The following is a 25,809-nucleotide window of genomic DNA, read 5'->3' as shown; positions in this document are numbered from 1 at the left end:
CGCCTGCATCTAGTCGGCCGATGGCATTGTTTCTCTGCGGTTCACTGAGACGTGGCATGTCCTGGATTGTCAACTGTCGGCCAGATACAGAGGCCAGGCAAGCGAACACCCTGCACTTTTATACTGTCGGTGTTCATGTTGCACGTGTCTGCGTTTTTGCGAATATTCACATTTTGGAACTTTATTGTACAGTAGCTGCGTTTTATCGAATGTAACCGTGGGAATGTGTTTGGGACATGCAATGACCTTATATTCACAAAGCATGAACCGGTAGGAAACATAAAATCGGAGTTATAACCCATTTGTACCCTTTTGCGTTTCTTTTTTTGAAGAGTATATGATGAATCTGAATTACCTGTGTTAGCCGTGACAAGAAGTCGAGCAGAACGTGTAGATCTAATAAAACGTCATGTAGTGGCTCATTTTGGTGCTGAGAGAACATTAGAGTTAGCTAAAGAAATTGATCAGTCAATAACCTTAAGAGAAGTTCAAATACTCATAGCTACATGTAAACAATGTCTAGAAGGTCCACATGTTATTCCTAAATGTACTTTAAGTATGACAAGAACTGCTATTAAACCATGGCAGATTGTGCACACTGATTTCGTGGAACCGATTCCAAGGACAATTGGGGGTTATGAATATATTTTTACATTTAAAGACGATTTAACAAGATTTGTGTTCGCGATTCCGGTTACTTCACAAACGACTATCTGCAAAGAAAGTATTAATCACATTTTCTCTATTTTTGGTCCTCCTGAATACCTGCATATGGATAATGGTTCAGTGTTCACATCTTCTGAATACAAGTTTTCTTAAGGAGTGGAATGTTGAAAGCAGTTATACACCTATTTACAAACCACAAGCTAATCCTGTGGAACGTGCTCATAGAACTTTAAAAAATGCATTGCTAAAAACTGCTGAAACAGAAAAACAGTGGGATGTTGTGCTTCCTAAAATTGTAGAAGCCCATAATGCGGTGACAAATAGAACAGGTATTCCTCCATATCATGCTATGTTTGGAAGATCGAGTCCAGTTTTTCACATGATTTCAGGTCAGGATGGTAACTTTCAACAGTGTGTTGCTGTTAAAATACTGACTGGTTCAAGTTTAAGAAACAACACTTAAGAACTGGTTTTACTGTATCAAAAGTGTATGGTGATTTTCTGTGTGTAACTAATATGGAACGGCATCATCGTGAGTCTGTGATTGTCAGCAAAGACTTGGTCATCCCTGATATAACATCTTAGGGGGAAGGAATGTGGGACTATCTACGACGAACACTCGTCATTGTCCGTGAACATGTTATTGTCTGTGAACATTCGTTGTACTTCGGTATGATTCGTATTGTGTTATGTGCGCGCGCATGTCTCATGGTTATCATGTTTCATGTATCATGTGGATCAGCTGGTCACTTGTTAAATGTCTGTAAAGTAAAATTGTGTTAATATTTTTCGTTGTTCGTGTTCTTCTGACACAGAGATGGTGGCTCACAATGTCAATAGCAACTTTATATCGAAAGATGTCCAGCGTTATGAAAACAAGTCACGCACTAGTTTATTTTTAGGTAAGGGTATCCGACGTTGTCCCATTCAAAACGACACCGCATCACATATACATACGTCATTTGAATATCGATCGATGGCCGACTTGAATTATAGTTGTGTATATATATATATATATATATATACAGTTTACAAAAATACGTTGTATTAAGTTTCAGAATATACGATAAAGAGATTATTACCCTCGTGTGTTTCGATATCGTCAATATTATATATTAGTAATAAGCATAATGTATTTTTTTTATTTCTAATATATATATACTACTCAAAAGAATTTAAGGGTCAAACATTTATAACCAAATAAGTTTCAGAGTGTATTAGATTGATGATGTAAACTACACCAAATTTTTTATTTATTGTTCCATATTTACAAAAAAACACAAATAAACGTCACTGTATACAAGAAAGTCACATGACATGCTGTCAAAGTTGAAGGTTGTCAAACATGGATTTTACACATTAGAACATTCGTTTAATAGTGTGTGAATCCACCCCTGGCGCGAATACACTCGACACATCGTTGCCTCATGCTGTTGATCAGACGTCTGAAGAACTCTTGGGGAATGGCCTGCCACTCTGCCATAAGAAGTTGACCCAGGTCATGAAGGTTGGCCGGAGGGGCATGGTTATCCCGAACTCTCCTGCCTAATTCGTCCCAGGCGTGCTCTATTGGGGCCAAGTCAGGCGAATATGCTGGCCAATCCATCCTGGCGATACCTTGTTGTCTGAGAAAGTCCGTTACCACCCTGGCGCGGTGGGGTCTGGTATTGTCATCCTGCAGAACTGCCCCGCCGCCAATCTGCTGAAGGCCTGGGAGAACCAACGGCCGGATAATCTCATTCAGATAGCGGATTCCATTCAGATTGCCATCCACCACATAGAGGGGGGTCCTGTGGTGGATAGAGATGCCACCCCACACCATGACGCTGCCACCACCGAACCGGTGACGTTGTCTAACGTTAACGTCAGCGAAGCGCACACCAGGACGTCTGTAGACACGAACCCGACCGTCGTTGAACTGGAGACTAAACCTGGACTCATCAGTGAACATCACTCGACCCCACTGAACACGTTGCCACCGCAGATGAAGCGTGCACCAGTGACGTCTGGCCGTTCTGTGACGTGGTAGGAGTGGTGGTCGAACAGCCTGGCGACGGCAGCGTAGATTATTGGCTCTCAGACGATTGCGTATGGTTTGATCAGACACTCGAGTTCCAGTCGCAGTCCGCAGACTGTCACGTAATCGGCGTGCAGTGGTTGTGCGTTGACGTAGAGCCATATTGGTGATGTAGCGGTCCTCTCTATTTGTAGTGCTTCGGGGTCTTCCCGAACGTGGACGATTTCGAACAGAATTCGTTGCTTGGTACCGTTGCCACAGTCGGCCAACGACACTCTGACTGACACCAATTCTCAGAGCAACATTTCTTTGCGTATTGCCTTCCTGAAGCCAAGCAATAGCCCTTCCTCGATCTTCGATAGTCAGTTGAAGTGGTACCATTGTCGAATTTGGAGTGTGCACCGTACACGAACGCAAGCTCCAATTATACGGAAATTCAGCATTGGGAACATGGAATACACGTGCAAAGCGTGCAAATGAAGCGCTTTGTGAAAAAGCAAGTTATGGGCACTTAGCAGACCTTTCGCTTTCGCCCTAATTTACGTGCAAATGTAAGCATGTTTTCGCCATTAGAACTAGTCGACAGTGTTAATGACAGTGGATTTTAATTCATTTATGGGTTGCTTAGATCCACTTTCGTCAAAATGGAACAATACCATGCGTGACATTATGGTCTAGCTAATATAATTGACATTCAGAAAATAATGTCGAAAATATCGTCTGACCCTTAAATTCTTTTGAGTAGTATATATATATTGACGATACCGAAACACTCTTGTAATAGGCCTAACCTCTATATTTTTTAAACTTCGTAAGAACCAGATATTTTAAAGGAAGATGTATGTGTCTGATATAAATGATCGTGAAAAGTAAATACATAAAAAAGGAAAAGAAAGATAAATAAATAAGATAGATCGATAAATAAATAAGATAGATCGATAAATAAATAAATAAAATAAGATAGATAAATAAATAAAAATTTAAACTCAAAATATTACATATTTCAAACTAAGTTGTATGTGTCTCATATAAAAGTAAATTATAGTGAAGAGTACATAAAAGAAAAGAAAATATTTCAAATGAAGTTGTATGTATCTGATATAAATGATAGTGAAAGGTAAATAAAATAAAATAAAAAATAAATAAAATAAGTAAAAAAGTAAAGTTTGTTTTATTTAACGACGCCACTAGAGCACATTGATTTTTTTTATCTTATCATCGGCTATTGGACGTCAAACATATGGTCATTCTGACACTGTTTTTTAGAGGAAACCCGCTGTCGACACATAGGCTACTCTTTTACGACAGGCAGCAAGGGATCTTTTATTTGCGCTTCCCACAGGCAGGATAGCACAAACCATGGCCTTTGTTGAACCAGCTATGGATCACTGGTCGGTGCAAGTGGTTTACACCTACCCACTGAGCCTTGCGGAGAAATAAAATAAGACAAATAAATAAATAATTTGTGGATAGACATGTAGGTTTGATTAGTAGTTATACGACTGGGTTTTTTTTAATGAAACGATGAGGAGAAAATAGAGCTGTGATAAAGGTCTACGTGAGGTAGGGGTTTTGGGATTTTTTTGTTTTAGGGGGAAGGGTAGGCATATTTTATTAAGTTTTAAATACTAATACATGTGGAGAATTAAACATCACTGGAAATCTGCGTGAATATAATTATTTTTGTTAAAAGTAGCGAACACATTCCAATTAAGTTGATTTTATTGTATGAATCTTTTAATGTTGCATTGTTAAAACCCTTGACAGACGGCTCCAGAGACTTCGTCTAAGTTAATGTTTCACTGATTTTGGTCTTAAACTATTCCGATGTGAACTTTAGTAGACCGTTTCTCGCAGCCATTATACTATCTGATACGAAATACGTACGTTAGTCGCCAATTTCACATCTTCGAATCTACGCTCTGGACAATTATCAATCATGCCCCCCATGTTGTAAATAGCCTGGGTACAGTCCAATTTGACAAGGGACGTTACTCTTCGCGCACATATTGATAGTAATGAATAAATGTGTAATAACTAATGTTCCAGGTTATGTTATAATAATAATAATCTAATTATTATCACGCACTGAACTTAATAAATTGTTTAACATCGACTCAATGCTCATATGCTTGTGCAATTATTATTATTATTTTATTTTTATTAAAAATTTTTTTTTTTTTTTTTTGGGGGGGGGGCACCAGAGCACACTGATGCATTAATGATCGAATATAGGATGTCAAGCATTTGGTAATTTGACATGGTCTTAGATGTAGGATAACCGCTACAGTTTCCCATTAGTAGCAAGGATGTTGTTTATATATGCACCACCCAACAGACATGATAGCACATACCATGGCGTTTGGTTTACGAGTCTCGAGCGCTTTACCACTGGGCTATTTTCCGCTCCTTGTACACCAAGATGACCATGAATGTATACGTTATAAATTTATGTTAATAGTATACATGATTAGTATCGTTACTCTCAGCTATAGTATAGACCTATGGCATGTCTATATTATTATTTTATATGCGGATATACACATATGTTACTAACATGCACCACAATTAAGTTACCTTTATTTGATAATCATTCTTCCGTCTTGTTAAGTATAATAATATTCAATTTTCAACGGAATATAGTCTGCAAGGTCGCCTAAAATTCGCTTTCTTTCCTTCTTTCAGAACGTCTACAACTTTCTTTATAAATTATAAATGTTTTTAAACAAACAATGGTTGTCCATATCGGATCACTGATATGAACAAAGAATGCAGGAATGACGATTGTGATATGTATACTTACCCATGGGCACACCAATCTTTACAATGTTATCTCCACCTAATTCCTGTCATATTAATCGGAGTTAAGGGAAACAAGGGATAGTTGAAGAGATTCTGGGATCCACCCGACACAGTACATGATGAGTTATTATTTTTATTCTGCTAATTTACAAGGGCTGATCCATGACCGTTTTGGTCCCCTTCGGTCCGCCCCTAATTCATTTACTCAATACCCTCGTCTAGATTCGCCACTGAGATTTATACCAACTTATACAAAGTGCACTGAAAATACAAACATCAAAAACACTCCAAAAATATAATTATGTGAGTACTTAAAAATAGTGTAACCTACGTGTATCATAGTAAATATTATTCAGAGGGAGTGCATATTATACATATAATATAGACTGGGGTATTGTATATTAAATGTATAATATGCACTGGGGAGTGCTTATTCAACGTATAATGTTGACTGGGGAGAGCAAATCCAGGGGAGTGCAAATTATGTGTGACACCGGTACCGGGCTGCGAACCCTGTACCTACCAGTCTTATGTCCGATGGCTTAAGCATGACACCACCGAGGCCGATTCTGTATTACTGATATCACATTAACATATGTTTACAGTCTTAAACTAAATTAACCCATCTGCTAGCAGGAAATAATGTCTATAATAATTAACAAAGGTTCTATATATGAAAATCTTAAACTCAGTTGTCATATTGAGTTTTGTCAGTTATCCTGGAAGACGACAGTTCATGTCTCATTTGTTAAACACGATATTAAAATAGGTTTAGTAACTTAACGTGACCGTTATGGCATACGCAATCATTGTGCCAAATTTCATGTTTGTACCATAAAATATACAAGTCACTTGCTACTCTGCTGTACTAAAATGAATGGTTGTTAGGGTTCTTTGTTTCTGTGTGTTATTTTCGGGGAAGGTTGGTCTGTTGTTTCTTGCATTTATATTTTCTATTATTTATCGACTAGGCTCTGTCAGCAGTTTACAGCTTTCATTAGTTTTAATTACAGCATTGTCTTTTATCTTTTATCTGCCATTGATACTTACCATATGTTAGTTTGTATTCAGTTGTTGTAACATAATCGTCTCGATATCATTAACACTTGTGTACTATTAAACATGCTGAAATCCATTACAAATGCAAACCCATCTTGTTATATGGAATAATGTATAGGGAATGAATGAATGAATGAATGAATGAATGAATGTTTAACGACACTCCAGTCCAACACCAAATCGGCCATTGTGTGTCAAACAAACGTACGTGATGATCAACATCAATTTAAAATTCTAAAATTGTTAATAAAATAGTGTAAACAGCTATGAAAGAACCGCATTTATTAACAACAAATGAAGTAGTAATAACAAAAATTGGAAGACTTCTTTTATATATTGTTCACAAATAGCTTTTAGAAACAAATAACTATTTTGAAATCGCTATAAGATTAAATGCTAGAATGTTCTAATTGGATTTAAAAATTATCTTTATCACTAGGTTTTGGAAATGCTTGGTATAATCAGAATGGCAATATCACTTTTATGTTTTAAACTTATTCACATAAGTTTAACTTCTAACTTTATTCAAGTGAGAGACACTATGCTAGAAAACGTTCCTAAATGTAATGTATATAAGCATTTAATAAATACGTTTTGCTTGCAGTAATTAGAATATCAATGCCAGATTGTTACACTAGTCTTATCACAAATGTTCGTGTTTCTTCTCACCAGCTATTTGTTGAAAAGGGGAGATATTATAGTATTGAAAGCTTGCAACGGAAATATCAGATGTGTAATCAGAGGGTGGATATCATTTTATTTTTAAATGTCCATTGTGCATGTAATTAGGTTCAATAAATATAAAGTACTACTGGCGCAAACTATCTGTATTTAAACGTATGCAATTATTGTTTGTTCAAAACAGAAAATAATTGTGTAATATCGGTAAATCTCTTTAAAAATGCATTATGCCTACGTTCTCAACATATTTAATTGTAGTCCTGGCTCTAGGGGGTAGTTCGCATACATTTCTCTTTTAGAGAGTGAACTTAAATTTTCTTGTTCTATATGCCAAGGTCTTCAGAAAATGTTTGGGTATCACTTCCAGGTTAAGTACGTTTTCTCAGCAGAGCACATTTATGATTTTTGGTTGGCCGCGAAAAGTCTAAAATGACAATATTAGAGTTTCATGCAATAAATAATTATTTGACACCCATAGATGATTCATTTTGATTTATTTCAATTGTTTGGGTGTTACATGCTATATTTTAGCATTATTCATTGTCATAAACCTAAGTTTGGGGTACAAAATGACCTTATTTTACATATTTTTACTCGGAAATCGCTTTCGATTTGAAAGTAGCTCAAAGTCTAATGGCTTCTCAGTCAACCAATACTGTGAGCAGAGTTCCACAAATTGGCCAAAAGTTTCTTCATTAAATGCTCAGAGCAATACAGTTTTCAATTTGATACCTCGGATTGCTGGATGATACCCATGGGGCCCATTGTATCCCTACCCCCTAAAATAAACAGTTTTAGGGCATTTCATCAAATGACCATATCTCCTAAAGTAAGTGTCATAAGAAGTTAATCTTTGTGTCTATAAATATGTCTATTTTTAGTATTAAACTGGTGATTTAAAATTGTTGTTTTAAGTGTTGTATCGTTTAGTCTTACACTTCAACTATTTGGGCTGCTACTAGCTACATTAACAAATCGTTCATTTGACCTCTAGGTTATCCTACAATGTGACTGAAATAACACAAATAATAGCTTTTCCCCTTAACTTGTATGGTCTGCAGGATAAAGATAACAACTAGTTAATAACGTCGGATATCTGCTTTATTGTGTTCAGGCCGAATGAGAAATTCCCATTCTTACCTTTACAGGATAAAGATAACAACTAGTTAATAACGTCGGATATCTGCTTTATTGTGTTCAGGCCGAATGCGAAATTCCCATTCTTACCTTTACAGGATAAAGATAACAACTAGTTAATAACGTCGGATATCTGCTTTATTGTGTTCAGGCCGAATGAGAAATTCCCATTCTTACCTTTACAGGATAAAGATAACAACTAGTTAATAACGTCGGATATCTGCTTTATTGTGTTCAGGCCGAATGAGAAATTCCCATTCTTACCTTTACAGGATAAAGATAACAACTAGTTAATAACGTCGGATATCTGCTTTATTGTGTTCAGGCCGAATGAGAAATTCCCATTCTTACCTTTACAGGATAAAGATAACAACTAGTTAATAACGTCGGATATCTGCTTTATTGTGTTCAGGCCGAATGAGAAATTCCCATTCTTACCTTTACAGGATAAAGATAACAACTAGTTAATAACGTCGGATATCTGCTTTATTGTGTTCAGGCCGAATGAGAAATTCCCATTCTTACCTTTACAGGATAAAGATAACAACTAGTTAATAACGTCGGATATCTGCTTTATTGTGTTCAGGCCGAATGAGAAATTCCCATTCTTACCTTTACAGGATAAAGATAACAACTAGTTAATAACGTCGGATATCTGCTTTATTGTGTTCAGGCCGAATGAGAAATTCCCATTCTTACCTTTACAGGATAAAGATAACAACTAGTTAATAACGTCGGATATCTGCTTTATTGTGTTCAGGCCGAATGAGAAATTCCCATTCTTACCTTTACAGGATAAAGATAACAACTAGTTAATAACGTCGGATATCTGCTTTATTGTGTTCAGGCCGAATGAGAAATTCCCATTCTTACCTTTACAGGATAAAGATAACAACTAGTTAATAACGTCGGATATCTGCTTTATTGTGTTCAGGCCGAATGAGAAATTCCCATTCTTACCTTTACAGGATAAAGATAACAACTAGTTAATAACGTCGGATATCTGCTTTATTGTGTTCAGGCCGAATGAGAAATTCCCATTCTTACCTTTACAGGATAAAGATAACAACTAGTTAATAACGTCGGATATCTGCTTTATTGTGTTCAGGCCGAATGAGAAATTCCCATTCTTACCTTTACAGGATAAAGATAACAACTAGTTAATAACGTCGGATATCTGCTTTATTGTGTTCAGGCCGAATGAGAAATTCCCATTCTTACCTTTACAGGATAAAGATAACAACTAGTTAATAACGTCGGATATCTGCTTTATTGTGTTCAGGCCGAATGAGAAATTCCCATTCTTACCTTTACAGGATAAAGATAACAACTAGTTAATAACGTCGGATATCTGCTTTATTGTGTTCAGGCCGAATGAGAAATTCCCATTCTTACCTTTACAGGATAAAGATAACAACTAGTTAATAACGTCGGATATCTGCTTTATTGTGTTCAGGCCGAATGAGAAATTCCCATTCTTACCTTTACAGGATAAAGATAACAACTAGTTAATAACGTCGGATATCTGCTTTATTGTGTTCAGGCCGAATGAGAAATTCCCATTCTTACCTTTACAGGATAAAGATAACAACTAGTTAATAACGTCGGATATCTGCTTTATTGTGTTCAGGCCGAATGAGAAATTCCCATTCTTACCTTTACAGGATAAAGATAACAACTAGTTAATAACGTCGGATATCTGCTTTATTGTGTTCAGGCCGAATGAGAAATTCCCATTCTTACCTTTACAGGATAAAGATAACAACTAGTTAATAACGTCGGATATCTGCTTTATTGTGTTCAGGCCGAATGAGAAATTCCCATTCTTACCTTTACAGGATAAAGATAACAACTAGTTAATAACGTCGGATATCTGCTTTATTGTGTTCAGGCCGAATGAGAAATTCCCATTCTTACCTTTACAGGATAAAGATAACAACTAGTTAATAACGTCGGATATCTGCTTTATTGTGTTCAGGCCGAATGAGAAATTCCCATTCTTACCTTTACAGGATAAAGATAACAACTAGTTAATAACGTCGGATATCTGCTTTATTGTGTTCAGGCCGAATGCGAAATTCCCATTCTTACCTTTACAGGATAAAGATAACAACTAGTTAATAACGTCGGATATCTGCTTTATTGTGTTCAGGCCGAATGAGAAATTCCCATTCTTACCTTTACAGGATAAAGATAACAACTAGTTAATAACGTCGGATATCTGCTTTATTGTGTTCAGGCCGAATGAGAAATTCCCATTCTTACCTTTACAGGATAAAGATAACAACTAGTTAATAACGTCGGATATCTGCTTTATTGTGTTCAGGCCGAATGAGAAATTCCCATTCTTACCTTTACAGGATAAAGATAACAACTAGTTAATAACGTCGGATATCTGCTTTATTGTGTTCAGGCCGAATGCGAAATTCCCATTCTTACCTTTACAGGATAAAGATAACAACTAGTTAATAACGTCGGATATCTGCTTTATTGTGTTCAGGCCGAATGAGAAATTCCCATTCTTACCTTTACAGGATAAAGATAACAACTAGTTAATAACGTCGGATATCTGCTTTATTGTGTTCAGGCCGAATGAGAAATTCCCATTCTTACCTTTACAGGATAAAGATAACAACTAGTTAATAACGTCGGATATCTGCTTTATTGTGTTCAGGCCGAATGAGAAATTCCCATTCTTACCTTTACAGGATAAAGATAACAACTAGTTAATAACGTCGGATATCTGCTTTATTGTGTTCAGGCCGAATGAGAAATTCCCATTCTTACCTTTACAGGATAAAGATAACAACTAGTTAATAACGTCGGATATCTGCTTTATTGTGTTCAGGCCGAATGAGAAATTCCCATTCTTACCTTTACAGGATAAAGATAACAACTAGTTAATAACGTCGGATATCTGCTTTATTGTGTTCAGGCCGAATGCGAAATTCCCATTCTTACCTTTACAGGATAAAGATAACAACTAGTTAATAACGTCGGATATCTGCTTTATTGTGTTCAGGCCGAATGAGAAATTCCCATTCTTACCTTTACAGGATAAAGATAACAACTAGTTAATAACGTCGGATATCTGCTTTATTGTGTTCAGGCCGAATGAGAAATTCCCATTCTTACCTTTACAGGATAAAGATAACAACTAGTTAATAACGTCGGATATCTGCTTTATTGTGTTCAGGCCGAATGAGAAATTCCCATTCTTACCTTTACAGGATAAAGATAACAACTAGTTAATAACGTCGGATATCTGCTTTATTGTGTTCAGGCCGAATGAGAAATTCCCATTCTTACCTTTACAGGATAAAACCGATATCCGACGTTATTCTCTATTTAATGGGATGAATATAATTCATTCTGTATCTTGTATAGCAATTCCGCCGACACCTTCGTTTCAGTTTGAAAAATCTTGTTTGTGTGTGTGTGTGTGTGTGATTATATATGCATGTAAATATGTTTCATCTTATTTTATGTTTTAGTGATGCTCGTGTTTGGTGATTTGGAATTTTCCAAAGACTGGAAGAAGAGATCTGTTCAAGAGTCAAGTGAGCATTACTAACTAACCGTTAATTGAAAGCTAGATGATCTGAAATGCATTTTTTTTTTTTTTTTGTGGGTGTTTTTTTTGTTTTGTTTTTTGCATTCTACAAGTAAATTTCATCATTACAAATACTGACAAATGCAATATTTTTAAAATGCATTTTCCACGATGTATAACATTGGTTTAAGTTTGTTTTGTTTAACGACACAACTTAAGCACCATGATTACTCATCGGTTATTGGATATTCTGGTAATTCTGACATGTAGTCATCAGAGGAAACCCGCTACATTTTTCCTAATGCAGCAAGGGAAAGCACAAACCACGGCCTTTGACCAGTTCCGGTGTACTAGTTGGAACGAGGAAAACCCAGTCAGTCGAATGGATCCATAGAGGTAGTTTGATCCTGCGACGCAAGCACCTCAAGCGAGCACTCAACCGACGGAGATGTAAACGCTCTGTACCATTCAGTCAAATAATTCGTTACAGTTAAAATCGTGAAATCAAAAAAAGAATTGAAGGACTTTGTATTAAAACGTAACTGAACTCTGTTTTTACTCCTTTGATAGAGTATTTACGTCATTTCTAGAGGGACTCGAGATTAGGGACATCCTCCCAAGAAAATAGGGTGAGCTGTAGCGTAGTGATAAAGAGCCTTCTTGACGCGCGGTCAGTCTGGGATCGATCCCAGTCGGTGGGCCCATTGAGCTATTTCTCGCTCTAGCCAGTGCAGCACGATTGGTGTACCAAAGAAAAAGAAATATGTTATTTAACGACGCACTCAACACATTTTAATTACGGTTATATGGCGTCAGACATATGGTTAAGGATCACATAGATATTGAGAGAGGAAACCCGCTGTCGCCATTTCATGGGTTACTCTTTCCGATTAGCAGCAAGGGATCTTTTATATGCACCATCCCACAGACAGGATAGCACATATCACGGCCTTTGATATACCAGTCGTGGTGCACTGCCTGTGACGAGAAATGATTGATATACCAATGGCCGTGGTATATAGTATTCTATCTGTGGGATGGTGCATATTAAAGATCCCTTGCTACTAATGCGGGAAATGTAGCGGTTATCCTCTATAAAACTCTGTCAGAATGACCAACTGTTTGACATCCAATAGCCGATGATTAATAAATCAATGTGCTTTAGTGGTGTCGTTAAACAACAACTGTTTTAGCCCACAATTTCCTTTTCAAACACTTGATGTTCTAAAATGCAATTTCCTGCATTCTGCAAGTAAAATTCATCATTGCACATTCCAGTATTTAAAGTATGTAAAGCTAACACAGACTTCAACTGACGAATATAAATAAAATAATATTTTCAGGTCTAAATCCAGGAGTGCGTAAGTGCAACCCTGGCCCCCGCTGAGGACGCCATGATGGATGGGGATGGGTGGTGTGGGGATCATATATTTTCAATAATAGTGCATTACACAAAAACAGCATACCTTTCATTTTAAACATGCTAGGATTACTTATATGTTTTTATATTTTTCTTCTTCTTCAGTTTTTAATATTTTGATACTTACAATTGAGTAAATAATAGTATCTCCAATGTCAGTATTAGGCCTGCAAGGTATACATATGTTTTCTTTAGGAATATTAAACTATCTATCTGTTTGCAGTGTTAATCTTAAATTTTATGTAAGTAGTTTAATAATACAATGTAGTATCTATTTTGATACGATAATCTCGTCAAATAGGTTTTGAAGTAAAATTTCGTTTTGAATAATGTATATAAAATTGGCCCCTAGAAAGGTTTTATAATATCCAAAACAGTACTGTTGTATGAATTTATCAAAGTGATTTGTTATAACTCTTGTTTATAGGATTTGAAATCGACATATTAATTAGTGTAGATGAAATCCATGTTCCCGTGTTATCGTAAATCATTGTTTTGAATTGGAGCCACTAACACTCTATTATGAAACTAGAGACATACTTTGTGTCCCTGACTGAATACACGAGGCTGGCCGGACGCAGGGCGGATCTTATGATTAAAACAAACCGTATTATTAATTTTATTTATAGTCATTTTCCCCCTCCAACCTAAACACTCCAGATTTTCAAATACTTGAAAATACTATTCGAAATATTCGAATACACAAATTAGTGAGCGAATATTCGAATATTCGGACCGACCACTAGTTAAAAACCACATAGATAATAACAGTCTGAGAGGAAACCCGTTGCCGACATACTTACTACCGACAAAAACAATATTATGGGGTCTTTTATATGCACCTTGATAAACCAGTCGTGGGGCACTGGTTTTGATGAGAACAGATCGGAATCTACACAGTGATAATACAATTGGGGATTGTGTTCTAATAGAACTAAGTATGCTTGAAGTTGATAGTTCAGTGAAACCTGCCAAACCCGTATTTAATATATATATATATATATATATATATATATATATATATATATATATATATATATATATATATATATATATATATATATATATATATATATATTGTAACGGGGCGGCTCATGTTCACAATTGCTCGCGCTTTAGATTTGGTAGCTGGCTCCACAAACTATTGTGTTTCCGAGTCCCGCCAGTGATAATTTGAAATAACGCAACTGAGCAGGAAGCGTTCTCTTCAGGGTCTTAGAAGAGTTAAGGTCCAGTTAAAATCCAGATATAACAAGATACTAGATAACACTAGAAATTCAAATTACAACACAACACAGAAGTTGGAGAATAAACATTTATGTCACAAAACACAAATAAAGCAAATGGTTGACATGGAATTGATCGATCGCGTTATTTTCGCGACACGTGTTATTGTCCAATTATTGTGTCTGGTAGTATCCACTGCTCATTTACAGTGTATTGGAACTGCACTGGCCATGTGCAAATCCACTCAGATTTCGTCTGGGGTGGGGCGTCGGTCTGGTACACTGGAAACGTTATCGAACCACAGGAGGTCCAAGGTCTAATATCCTAGTGAAGCTAACAAGGAGAGAAGGCAACACCTTGTTGGTGCCCGTAGTCAAGCCGTTGTCCCTGTGGGTCCACTCCGAGAATATAAGAGGTCTTGAGTCTCTGGTCGGAATTAAACATCAACAGAAGTACCGGTCTGGGTCAAACATCCAACAACAGAGTGGTGACGGTCTTCAACAACTGGAGTACATCAAAATCACCGCTGAGGAGTGACAGCGATACTGCGAGTTCCCTGGATGCCTTATGGATACGTCGCCGCGCCTTACACCTGCATCTACCTCCAGTTCCTGTCCCGCTCCTCCGTCACAGCTCACCACGAGCTATAGTGAGAATTCAGGGAAACCTCAACCTGTAATCTCTCATCCAAAACACTAGAATACACTTAAGTTCACAATCCTAGAATGCACTAATTCCACAATTCTGGAATACACTTGCACAATTATAGAATGCACTAAGTTCACAATCCTAGAATACCAATGGCGATGAGGTAGTCATTGCTGCTGATGACTGACACTAAGACATTACAAAGTACAAGAAAGTAAGGGGTTCCCAGATGCTAACATATTTCAAAACAATATCACATATACACGCTGAACATCTAATATGCTATGCGTCTTAAGCTGCGTTATTCTGCGTCCCATGCGTTAACAAAGCGTTCAATGCTGCGTCCCATGCGTTAACACTGCGTTGTTGCTGCCTCTCTTGCGTTAATACTGAGTTGTTCTGCGTCCCTTTCGTTAGCACTGCGTTAAGCCGCGTTCCTTGCGATACACTGCGTCCCTTGCGTTGTGCTGCGTACCTTGCGTTAACACTGCGTTGTGCTGCGTTCCTTGCGTTGACACTGCGTTCCGTGCGTTGTGCTGCGTTATTTGCGTTAACACTGCGTTGTGCTGCGTTCCTTGCGTTAACACTGCGTTCCGTGCGTTGTGCTGCGTTCCTTGCGTTAACACTGCGTTGTGCTGCGTTCCTTGCGTTGACACTGCGTTCCGTGCGTTAACACTGCGTTCCTTGTGTTCCGCTGCGTCCCTTGCGTTTTTCTGCGTCCCTTGCGTTAGCACTGCGTCCCTTGCATTCTGGTCTCCACTCTGCTGTTGTTGGTTCCAGTCTTCGGAGCTGGGTAAAAACCTCAAGCCCCCGTTACAGCGTTACGTTTCGTCTTATATACCCCCAACCCGGGTAAATGACGTCATGTTACATGACGTCGGCTAACATTACGTCCTTATTTTCCCGAGTTCCTCCGATTACACAATCGGCAGGCGCCGTCAAAATGCAAAACCCGGAAATAGTTAAAATTCACAATTAAAACCCCTCTTTCATTTTAATTATAGAATTGTTTCATATTTCTTATTTTATAGTCTACAATTTAATGTGGAGATGCTGTTCTCTTTAGGTTGATAAAGACAATAATAGTTTATTCTTTATATCGCCAATGTCAAATAACATATAGACAAAACCAAAAATGTATAGTTAACAACACTTTAAATCGGCTTACATTTTACATGCCTTTACAAGTGTAATTAACGCCAAAGATAATTTAGTAATAATACGAAAAGATTCTGGGTAGATAAAGAAATAAGATATTTAAGTATAAATTGTTGTGAACACTATAACTTCTATTATTTTATTATATAGAGAACAGTACTCACGTTTTAATACTTTTATACGTTCCGTCGTTCCTTATATTCCAACGAAACATCCTTAATAGTTCATAATTAGAATAAAAGTGTTTAAACATGATAATTCAACACGTTAAACTACATCGAATACACAGCAAGAGCTAAAGCTGGCCAGGGGCCGCTTCATTAGCCCCTCCTATCTCTTTTGCCTCGCCCCGAGGCAATAATAAAAAATATAAAAAAAACCCCACACACACACATGAAAAGAACCACATCTTTGACGCTGTAATTCCTAAACGAACAAGTATAACGGAAACATCCGAAGAATCACAAACTTGAAATCAGCTGAATATTCCAACACACATTCTTGTAACACAAACACAACTGTAGAGGTATTAATTATTAATGAAAACAGTGAATAAATAACACTTTTTTTTCTTTTTAATATACATACTTATTCTTGAATTAAAAAAAAGAAAAGAAGATACATACGAGCTGTAAATATCTTTAGTTTTTATCTTCAATATAAATGTTTGTAGTGTTTAACATCACCACTAGAGCACATCCGGTTGTCCCCTCTCATGGCAATAAAAACAATTAGAATCTTTTCTTCTAAGCTGGGGCATGTGTTGCACTTTCTTATGATTATTCCATTGTTGGCTTTCTCTTTGAATCCACTTGCCATCTTGCCCCTCAATCTTTGCTAGTACTTCTTTTATTTGCTGACTCGAACTGTCTTCTCTCTTTTCTGCAATAGGCCTATCTACTTCTAGACTACGAACCCTAGGGCGGTATAGTCTTCGTGATTCTGCAGTTTGGCATGCATCCAGGGTAACAGCCGCTTGGACTGCTTCATCAAAATCTCTCGGTTTACCAACCAATATCTTTAACCTCATATCTGGATCTGTCAAGGAATCCATAAAATTGTCTTTACTCAACGTGTCAATCACATCCAAAGGTGCTGTAGGGTAAGCCATGGTAACCAAACGACGTATAGACTGTGCTAACTCTAGCAAAGATTCACCCCTTTTTCGTTGGCGTAACCTCAGTTCTGCCTTGTATAATTCCTCTATGTTTGCTGGTGCGAACCTTTTCTGGAGAGCTATCTCTAAATCCAGATAAGAAGCCCTGGTACCACCAGGCACATGAGTCAACACTTGCTGTGCTTGGCCACGTAGAGAAACTGCCAAATGACGTGCTTTCTCTTCCACAGACCATTCATTCAGTTCTACACAGGCCTCAAAATGAGTTTGATAATCAATCCATGGTGTAGTACCATCGTATGTTGATGGATGTACAACATTCTTTTTCTTAAATACGCTTGTTCGTCTGCGCGAGTTCATCTCTGGCGAATGTATTTCACAGACAGACGTTTCCATTCTCGTGAAATCTCTCCTTAACTTTGTCATCTCTTCTCTAGCTATTAACAGTTCCCTTCGCAAGATACTCAATTCATCATCTTCATTCAGTCTTTGAGAAGAGGTGTTACAAGTAACGTCAGCATTCATATGTTCCAAGTGAGGGACCCTCTTTGACCTTTCTATAGCCACACTATTCTCCAGGCACTCAGGATGTAAGAAGGTTACCTCCCGATCCTCGTCATCGGTCTCATCTTGTTCCTGAATCGCGTGGGGCGAACATGTTCTTACATCTTCGTCCGACATGTTTATTGGCACTGATACTGAAGATTACAGTTGGCTTTTTGTTTTTATAACTCCTCCACCTTTAACCCTAATTTCGTAAAGAATTAATTTCACAGCACTATCACAGAAAAGTGTGTATCCTATACAGCTGATACCACATATGAAATCCCCAGAGCAATAAGAATCTCACAGAAAAACAAATATATCCATCACACAATACAATTAAACGAACTTGAATATCCCACCGCTGCCACCAAAAAGTATTGTAACGGGGCGGCTCATGTCCACAATTGCTCGCGCTTTAAATTTGGTAGCTGACGCCACAAACTATTGTGTTTCCGAGCCCCGCCAGTGATAATTTGATAACGCAACTGAGCAGGAAGCGTTCTCTTCAGGGTCTTAGAAGAGTTAAGGTCCAGTTAAAATCCAGATATAACAAGATACTAGATAACACTAGAAATTCAAATTACAACAGAACACAGAAGTTGGAGAATAAACATTTATGTCACAAAACACAAATAAAGCAAATGGTTGACATGGAATTGATCGATCGCGTTATTTTCGCGACGCGTGTTATTGTCCAATTATTGTGTCTGGTAGTATACACTGCTCATTTACAGTGTATTGGAACTGCACTGGCCATGTGCAAATCCACTCAGATTTCGTCTGGGGTGGGGCGTCGGTCTGGTACACTGGAAACGTTATCGAACCACAGGAGGTCCAAGGTCTAATATCCTAGTGAAGCTAACAAGGAGAGAAGGCAACACCTTGTTGGTGCCCGTAATCAAGCCGTTGTCCCTGTGGGTCCACTCCGAGAATATAAGAGGTCTTGAGTCTCTGGTGGGAATTAAACATCAACATAAGTACCGGTCTGGGTCAAACATCCAAAAACAGAGTGGTGACGGTCTTCAACAACTGGAGTACATCAAAGTCACCGCTGAGGAGTGACAGCGATACTGCGAGTTCCCTGGATGCCTTATGGATACGTCGCCGCGCCTTACACCTGCATCTACCTTCAGTTCCTGTCCCGCTCCTCCGTCACAGCTCACCACGAGCTGTAGTGAGAATTCAGGGAAACCTCAACCTGTAATCTCTCATCCAAAACACTAGAATACACTTAAGTTCACAATCCTAGAATGCACTAATTCCACAATTCTGGAATACACTAGCACACTTATAGAATGCACTAAGTTCACAATCCTAGAATACCAATGGCGATGAGGTAGTCATTGCTGCTGATGACTGACACTAAGACATTACAAAGTACAAGAAAGTAAGGGGTTCCCAGATGCTAACATATACTCTTCAAAAAAAGAAACGCAAAAGGGTACAAATGGGTTATAACTCCGATTTTATGTTTCCTACCGGTTCATGCTTTGTGAATATAAGGTCATTGCATGTCCCAAACACATTCCCACGGTTACATTCGATAAAACGCAGCTACTGTACAATAAAGTTCCAAAATGTGAATATTCGCAAAAACGCAGCCATGTGCAAACCATGTCACCACTGCACGTGCGTTGTCTGCACGTGCAACATGAACACCGACAGTATAAAAGTGCAGGGTGTTCGCTTGCCTGGCCTCTGTATCTGGCCGACAGTTGACAATCCAGGACATGCCACGTCTCAGTGAACTGCAGAGAAACAATGCCATCGGCCGACTAGACGCAGGCGAATCCAGAACGGCCGTTGCCAGGGCATTCCATGTGTCCCCAAGCACCATCTCCAGACTGTGGGACCGTTACCAGCAACATGGATCAACACGTGACCTCCCTAGATCCGGTCGACCACGGGTCACTACCCCCGGGCAGGACCGCTACATCCGGGTACGCCACCTTCGGGAACGATTGACTACTGCCACCTCCACAGCCGCAGCAATACCAGGTTTGCGCAGGATATCCGACCAGACCGTACGGAACCGCCTACGTGAGGTAGGAATTCGTGCCAGACGTCCAGTTCGAGGTGTCATCTTAACACCACAACACCGTCGACTCCGACTGCAGTGGTGCCAGATTCATCGACAATGGCCTCAACTGCGATGGAGACAGGTGTGGTTCAGTGACGAGTCCCGATTTCTGCTCCGACGTCATGATGCGGCAAACTGCGTGCAGGAAGTGGACAGATTCGGCGGGGGTAGTGTCATGGTGTGGGCAGCCATCTCACACACTGGCAGAACTGACCTGGTCCACGTGCAGGGCAACCTGAATGCACAGGGCTACATTGACCAGATCCTCCGGCCACACATCGTTCCAGTTATGGCCAACGCCAACGCAGTGTTCCAACATGACAATGCCAGGCCTCACACAGCACGTCTCACAACGGCTTTCCTACAGAACAACAACATTAATGTCCTTCCTTGGCCATCGATATCACCGGATTTGAACCCAATTGAGCATCTATGGGACGAGTTGGACCGACGCCTCCGACAGCGACAACCACAGCCCAAGACCCTGCCCGAGCTGGCAGCAGCCTTGCAGGCCGAGTGGGCCACCATCCCCCGGGACGTCATCCGTACTCTGGTTGCTTCAATGGGCAGGCGGTGCCAGGCAGTTGTCAACACACGCGGAGGCCACACCCGGTATTGACTCCAGATGACCTTGACCTTGGTGGTGTGTCCTATCACTTACTCACAATGGACTAGAGTGAATTGTGAACAATCCTGCAACATTTGGTAATTATCGGACTCACCATTCAATAATTAAATCAATTCTCCAAATGTTACGACAATGTGGTTTTGCGTTTCTTCTTTTGAAGAGTATATTTCAAAACAATATCACATATACACGCTGAACATCTAATATGCTATGCGTCTTAAGCTGCGTTATTCTGCGTCCCATGCGTTAACAAAGCGTTCAATGCTGCGTCCCATGCGTTAACACTGCGTTGTTGCTGCGTCCCTTGCGTTAACACTGAGTTGTTCTGCGTCCCTTTCGTTAGCACTGCGTTAAGCCGCGTTCCTTGCGATACACTGCGTCCCTTGCGTTGTGCTGCGTTCCTTGCGTTAACACTGCGTTGTGCTGCGTTCCTTGCGTTGACACTGCGTTCCGTGCGTTGTGCTGCGTTATTTGCGTGAACACTGCGTTGTGCTGCGTTCCTTGCGATAACACTGCGTTCCGTGCGTTATGCTGCGTTCCTTGCGTTAACGCTGCGTTGTGCTGCGTTCCTTGCGTTGACACTGCGTTCCGTGCGTTGTGTTGCGTTCCGTGCGTTAACACCGCGTCCCTTGCGTTAACACTGCGTTCCTTGCGTTCCGCTGCGCCCCTTGCGTTAACACTGCGTTCCGCTGCGTCCCTTGCGTTGTTCTGCGTCCCTTGCATTCTGGTCTCCACTCTGCTGTTGTTGGTTCCAGTCTTCGGAGCTGGGTAAAAACCTCAAGCCCCCGTTACAGCGTTACGTTTCGTCTTATATACCCCCAACCCGAGTAAATGACGTCATGTTACATGACGTCGGCTAACATTACGTCCTTATTTTCCCGAGTTCCTCCGATTACACAATCGGCAGGCGCCGTCAAAATGCAAAACCCGGAAATAGTTAAAATTCACAATTAAAACCCCTCTTTCATTTTAATTATAGAATTGTTTCATATTTCTTATTTTATAGTCTACAATTTAATGTGGAGATGCTGTTCTCTTTAGGTTGATAAAGACAATAATAGTTTATTCTTTATATCGCCAATGTCAAATAACATATAGACAAAACCAAAAATGTATAGTTAACAACACTTTAATCGGCTTACATTTTACATGCCTTTACAAGTGTAATTAACGCCAAAGATAATTTAGTAATAATACGAAAAGATTCTGGGTAGATAAAGAAATAAGATATTTAAGTATAAATTGTTGTGAACACTATAACTTCTATTATTTTATTATATAGAGAACAGTACTCACGTTTTAATACTTTTATACGTTCCGTCGTTCCTTATATTCCAACGAAACATCCTTAATAGTTCATAATTAGAATAAAAGTGTTTAAACGTGATAAATCAACACGTTAAACTACATCGAATACACAGCAAGAGCTAAAGCTGGCCAGGGGCCGCTTCATTATATATATATATATATATATATATATATATATGTTACAGTCAATATGTCAAACCAGTCATTTGGCCTAATGCCTGAAATGTTTAGGCATTTAGCCTAACGCCCAAGACCGTCAGGAGTTTGGCCTAATGACTAAATTTTCCAGGAATTAGGCCAAACGACTGAAATAGACCTCTAGTCATTAGGCAAAATGACTGAATGAAAAATAATGACTTGCAATTGCACGAAAACATTTATTTCGAAACACATCACAATGGCGAGATTGAAAGCTATATTCCATGGGTGTTCAAGTAGTGTTCTATTTATTACAGCAGTTCAAACTTGAATGACATCTTGAATTGCACAAAAGATTGTTCTTGAAACATTTACAACGTTTTGTTTGACACCTCTTTGTACCCACCCTTTGTACCCTTGTATCCTTCTTCTCCGGCGGTCAACAACACGACTGCGTTTGATCGTCCGCTCGGCTTGCTGAAATTGAGCATCTCGGGCGAGTTTTCGCTTAGCGCTGATGGACGATGTCGGCACAGGAACTGCGTTCGTCGGCAACTGGTCATCCTCGAAGTTGGGCGGCAGCTGATCAGGCTCGGAGTTGGGCGGCATATATATGTATGTATGTATGTGTGTATGTATAATTGAAACAGGAGGAGTATCCCCCGGCTTCGACGGCTCTTCCCTCCCCTATAAACCTTGTTTGCCAGTCTTGTCTCTCCCCAACCCCAGAAAAAATGGCTGCACACGTATCTGACTATTTTTATGTTTGTTTACAGGTAAACTACTGAGATCGGTGAAAGAAGCTAAACATTTCTTGACGAGGGAACAGAAACGTAATCTCGTGGATACACGAACTCCGAGACCGAGACCAACTTGGTACCCAAGAACGAGACCGACACGGGGAACAACTTGGCACCCAAAACCTAAAGACAGAGGCCCTCAGGGTACGATCGCATCCACCGAGAGTGGTTTTCGCAAAATATTGTATATTAATTTACATATTTGTTAGCTAATGTCCATTTCAGCTAAGTAAACACCTTCTTGTGTAGACACTAACAATTAAATATGTATATGATGGATAAATCCATTATCTAAATGATCATGGAAGATTTCCAAATTATAAGAAATTAATATTATTATTATTTATTTAATAGAAGATATTATATGAGTGTCCATGACAGACGATGTTTACGACACGAGTGCCTAAATTACCATATTTCCCGAGCGAGAGCTTTTGTGACGTATTTTTGTTTTCATGTTTTCATGTTCAGCCAAAAAAATCACCAATGCCATTTTCTGCCATATTAATAAATCTCCTACCATCAGCTCCGCTAAACACCTCTTCACAAACTACATCATCAAAAAAATAATAATTTATAAGTTTTGCGAGAACATTTTTGAGTAGGTAGTTATCATCGGACGAGGTTATGTGAGTCGTGGTTGTTTTAGGGAGGACCTGTAATCGATGAAGATGCACTTGCTTCCACCCCCTCAGTTTCAGTTTGCACATTAAAGATATTAAATGTTCCCAGGGATTGGATAATGCTAAGCACCCTACCAACAAGTCTTCCATCAATTTTGACGAGATCATTTACTCGAATATTAGTAGCCATATTTGCGTTCTACACAATTTTGTCATCTGCTAGTATAGTATTGATTTTTATTAGTCGTGAACGTTATATTCATAATTAAGTGTTTGATGTGTGACTACATCATAATGTAATACAAGTTATCATTAATAATCAATTAAAGTTTTATTAAATTAATTAAAAACACGTATATGTCATTACAGCATGTCGTAAACAGCTCGTGATAAGCTTACACTCGTAGTAAAAATTTATGAATGAAGAAAGTAGTCCCGGTGGAATGTCGTGTCAGCCAATGAGAAAGAAACTCTTACAACAGCCAATCGTTAAACGTCAATGCCAGGATTTAGTTATGACATACGAGGGAAATCGTACGATAAATATGACCCCCGTTTTGCTGTACCTCGTAGGTAATAATTATTATTTTAAAAAATATATGTGAACAACCTTACTGTATATTGCTAGGGATAGTTCTTGGAAAATGAGACACTTAAGATTTCAATAGGGTGGATTTTACAGTTTCTAACTACCGAGTGTACAATATCATCCACCGAGGGTAGTTTTTACAAAATATGGTATATTAATTTACATATTTGTTAACTAATGCATATTTCAGCTAATTAAACACCTTATAATTAAATATGTATATGATGGATTACTCCATTATCTAAATGATCAGGGTAGATTTGCAAATTATAGGAAATTATTATTATTATTATTATTATTATTATTAATTTATTTTTTAAATATATATATGAATAACCTTACTGTATGTTTACTATCAATGCTAGGGATAGTTCTAGGAAAATGACACTTACGATTTCAATAGGGTGGATTTTACAGTACCTAACTACCGAGGTGTTACAGACCATTTTGTTACCACTAATTTTTCACTTTGGTATTTTTCACACACGTTCCTAGAACTATGAAAAATACGGCCGTGTTTTTCTTTATAAGTGTCAAGAATCCGGCCGCATTTTTCACAGAATTTGAACGCATTTTTCAAATTTTTGGTGAAAAATGCATTCACTATGTTTTTACCATGCACCATGAAAACGCATTTTTCACTTTTGTTTTTCAACATTAATCTCAATTAAAGATATATTATCATACCCTCACCTTGGCTATACTGGTGCTTATATCTAATTAAGGTTCAAGAACGCTCTCCATGGGACACAAGCCAGCTGCCTAGTATGATGATAAAATTGTTAGTAGGTTAGGGGAAACATGATACCGCCACATAGGTTATTCTTCTTCCTTTTTTTCTTTAATAGGGCGGAACGTAGACCAGTGGTAAACCGCTCGATTTGGGATCGATACCCGTCGTCAACTACTGAGCGTCTACTGAATATTCATGAGCAAACAGTTGATATCGAGTAATGTCCAAGTGTATATATAAAACTATTCCAAATATAGATGTTAAAAAAAAAAAAAAAAAAATGCTTTATTTAACGACGCACTCAACACATTTTATTTACGATTATATGGCGTCAGACATATGGTTACGGACCACACAGATTTTGAGAGGAAACCCGCTGTCGCCACTTCATGGGCTACTCTTTCCGATTAGCAGCAAGAGATATTTTATTTGCACTCGACTGGGATCCAAACCCAGTACCTACCAACCTGTAGACCGATGGCCTAACCACGACGCCACCGAGGCCGGTATAGATGTTAATGTAAAAAGTATTTAATAATACACTGAGTAGTTAATAAATTGTGTAATTGAATGTTACGTAGCCAGGGCTGGATTTAGACCCTGGGGGAGTAACAACAAGGCCTATTGCGCCTCATGACCTACTTTCTGCGACCATGACCTACTTTCCGTGACCTTGACCTGCTTTCCGGGACCTAGCCACTGAGGAGCCAGTGACCTACTGATCCGGCCCCGACCTACTGATCCGGAGCCGACTACTAACCTGGCCCTGACCTATTTAGGCCAGACCCAAGAGTATAAAAAAGGTATTTTTCTTGAATTTTTCATTCGCTCGCCGAAAAGTCTACAGATGGGATCTACGTACGTTTAATATGGCCAGCT

At 38.7% G+C, this 25,809-nt stretch overlaps 1 protein-coding gene across 1 annotated transcript; it reads left to right on the top strand.

The window, feature by feature from the left end:
- The first annotated feature begins 224 nt into the window (after positions 1-224).
- Positions 225-25,272, top strand: LOC121367631. Its single transcript, XM_041491920.1, has 4 exons — positions 225-1,568; positions 11,857-11,922; positions 22,962-23,129; positions 25,046-25,272. The coding sequence occupies exons 1-4, from the start codon at positions 1,484-1,486 to the stop codon at positions 25,066-25,068; spliced, it is 342 nt and encodes a 113-aa protein (XP_041347854.1). The 5' UTR covers positions 225-1,483; the 3' UTR covers positions 25,069-25,272.
- Positions 25,273-25,809: the final 537 nt, after the last annotated feature.

This window comes from Gigantopelta aegis, chromosome 3 (genome assembly GCF_016097555.1).
Source record: "Gigantopelta aegis isolate Gae_Host chromosome 3, Gae_host_genome, whole genome shotgun sequence".
Taxonomy (NCBI): domain Eukaryota; kingdom Metazoa; phylum Mollusca; class Gastropoda; order Neomphalida; family Peltospiridae; genus Gigantopelta; species Gigantopelta aegis.
The sequence above is the reverse complement of the archived record's forward strand: the minus strand, read 5'-3'. Positions and strand labels throughout refer to the sequence as shown.

Excerpts from the sequence above, each read along its gene's own strand:
- LOC121367631 (XM_041491920.1), top strand. The coding sequence starts at position 1,484 with ATGGTGGCTCACAATGTCAATAGCAACTTTATATCGAAAGATGTCCAG. Across the intron at positions 1,569-11,856 it reads ACGCACTAGTTTATTTTTAG|TGATGCTCGTGTTTGGTGAT; the intron begins GTAAGGGTATCC and ends TTTATGTTTTAG. Across the intron at positions 23,130-25,045 it reads TAAAGACAGAGGCCCTCAGG|GGCGGAACGTAGACCAGTGG; the intron begins GTACGATCGCAT and ends TTTCTTTAATAG.